This window comes from Pinus tabuliformis, chromosome 2_1 (assembly GCF_031772625.1).
Source record: "Pinus tabuliformis cultivar Carrire ecotype Pingquan chromosome 2_1, CPIR1, whole genome shotgun sequence".
Taxonomy (NCBI): domain Eukaryota; kingdom Viridiplantae; phylum Streptophyta; class Pinopsida; order Pinales; family Pinaceae; genus Pinus; species Pinus tabuliformis.
The window spans coordinates 643,637,233-643,639,826 of NC_142299.1; the positions used below are offsets into that span (position 1 = coordinate 643,637,233).

At 36.7% G+C, this 2,594-nt stretch overlaps 1 protein-coding gene across 1 annotated transcript; it reads right to left on the reverse strand.

Annotated features, from left to right (window-relative positions):
• Positions 1-1,237: 1,237 nt before the first annotated feature.
• LOC149202217 (uncharacterized) lies at positions 1,238-1,831 on the reverse strand. Its single transcript, XM_089401521.1, has one exon. It carries the CDS (start codon positions 1,829-1,831, stop codon positions 1,238-1,240), a length of 594 nt encoding a protein of 197 aa, XP_089257647.1.
• Positions 1,832-2,594: the final 763 nt, after the last annotated feature.

Below are 2,594 nucleotides of genomic sequence, written 5' to 3' on the forward strand. Positions count from 1 at the left end.
GTAAAATTTTGTAATAGACTTAAAGACTGAGGTTTGCACTACTGTGCTTCAGCCTATATTCTTTTATGAAACTCGACCAATGGTTCTTAATTTTACAAGAAAGCTTCTTTATGGGGATGTTTTCTGAGTTGAATGAAGAACTGCGACATAGCGATTGATATATGGGGGTGTTAAGCAGCTTATATGGTACTTCTATCTGTATCTGTATTCATTCCTTTTATGTGAATTGTTATGCAATTATTCTTGCTATTGTTGAATATATGTATGCGCTGTAACAACAAATCCCTATCTCATTCCACTATTGGATGTTTTGCGATTTGCCTTTTTCTTTAATCATGCATGTAACAATGATATAAATGATAAAGTGTAGTAATTTCGTTGTTATCGCTTTGTGTAACTATTTATGCACAGCAGTCTTGAATGATTTAATATCTATGTCTTAGAGACGGAGTCATCTATATGCATGTCTAAAAGCACAGACCATCAAACGCTACACTTTAGAGATCGATAAGTCCCCGGGGTATATTATAGTTATTATATTCTTGCCGATAGTTTTAGTTATTCGCTTATCACTAGCATAGTCTATAAGTCGCTCATCCATCCCGTTCACTTATAGTTTTTGGGAAACTGGTACCATTATCCCCAGTCGGAGCCACTATTCCAAATGGAAAAAGGGCTGTACTAAGGTCCGGACCGGGTGGTTTCCCCAATGTTGTTGCAGCGATTTTCGAGGCATTAACAAGTCCCTCTGCAATTATTTCATAACTCAAGTCCCAACTGTCATGCACACGTTTATGCAATATGTACATGTTTCTCCTAATATTTTAGGTCCCTCTGCCATGCACACTTTTATGCAAGATGTACATGTTTCTGCTAATATTTCAGGTCCCTCTGCCATTGTTTCAGGTCCCAACTGTGAACAATACAAGTTTCGTCATCAATTCCGCTGCACAACTCAATTTCATGTGCGACATTACCCCTTGCTTGTCATTTGACTTGTCCTCAAGTAATGCTTGTATAGAGAATTTCCTGCAACTCAAAGTTGTGAGAATAATGGAACAAGAAAGTGTAAATTCATACAGTCCAAAACATGTTGGTTTTTCTCTATGAATTATTGTTTGCTTGGCACCAGTTTCCTAGTTTTCACTAGCAAACTGTTTTATTTATTTATTTATTTATTTATTTTATTATTTTTATTTTTATTTTTTTTATTTATTTTTTTAGCTCTGGAAGATGGTTAGGTCTGTTGTGCCATTCTTTCCAGTTCTGTTCCTTGTATCAGTTGTTTCATGAATTCTTCGTTGTCAATAGGCCTGTTGTAAACTTTGAGCCTATGTCCATTTACCAAAAATGATGTAGACTCCTGGTCAATTGTCTTGATTTGAACAGCTCCATTATCAAATATTTTATCTATCTCATATAGCCATAACCAGTGTGTTGTGAATTTGGCCTTGAAATCTTTGAATTTGGAGTCGCACAGTAGTGTCCAGTCTCCTTTCCTGAATGTCTTGTTCTTGATAAATCTGTCGTCCCATTTCATTCGTTGCTGATGTACCAACGTTGTGTGTTCTATTGCCTGATGGCAATGTTCATCTAGTTGATTTAATCCCATTATCTGCTGCTGCTGTGCTTCAGACAGTTCTAGTCCTAGTTCCGCTGCCAATTTATATGTGTGTATCTGAAATTCTATGGGCAGTAAGACCTCTTTTCCATACACTAACTGATATGGACTAAATCCAATTTTGTTTTTACATGTGATTCCGGATGCCCATAGTGTGTCCCTTAGTTTTTCTGACCAATCCTTTCTACTCAACTGCACTGTTTTGGTCATTATGTTCTCTAAGACTTTGTTTGTTGCTTCCACTTGTCCATTTTCCTGAGGACGATACGGTGTAGACTTCAGGTGCTTTATCTTATATTTTTCTGTAAGATCCCGATCAAGTTTTGAAGTAAACTGTGCTCCTTGGTTGGTTACAATCTGTCTTGGAACACCATATCTTACAAATATTCTTCAAAGAGGAAGGTGACTACTGTGTTTTCTGTTGCTTTTGTGACTGCCTTTGCCTCCACCCATTTAGTGACATAATCTGTACATACCAAGATGTACCTCTTGCCATTTGATGGAAGATTTATTGGTCCCACAAAATCTAGAGCCCATTACTCAAATGGTTCTATTAAAACTTTTCGTTTGTGTGGCATCTCATCTGATACTACTGGTCTCCCTATTCTTTGGCCATTGTCACATTGCTTGACATATGCCTTGGAATCTTTGAATATTGTTGGCCAGTGGTAGCCTAATTGCAGCATTTTGTAAGTTGTTCGTTCGTCTGCAAAATGACCACCACATGGTTCATCATGACATGCTTTCAGGATTTCTAATATCTCATCTTCTCTCACACATTTTCTTATTATTAAATCTGAACCAATATAAAACAAATCGCCATTTACCCAACTACATCTAGAACTTTCTTTAATAATTTTTTGTTTTTATTTCTTTGAGAACTGTGTTGGAAATTTCTATTAAAACTTTTGGTTTGAGTGGCATCTCATCTGATACCACTGGTCTCCCTATTCTTTGGCCATTGTCACATTGC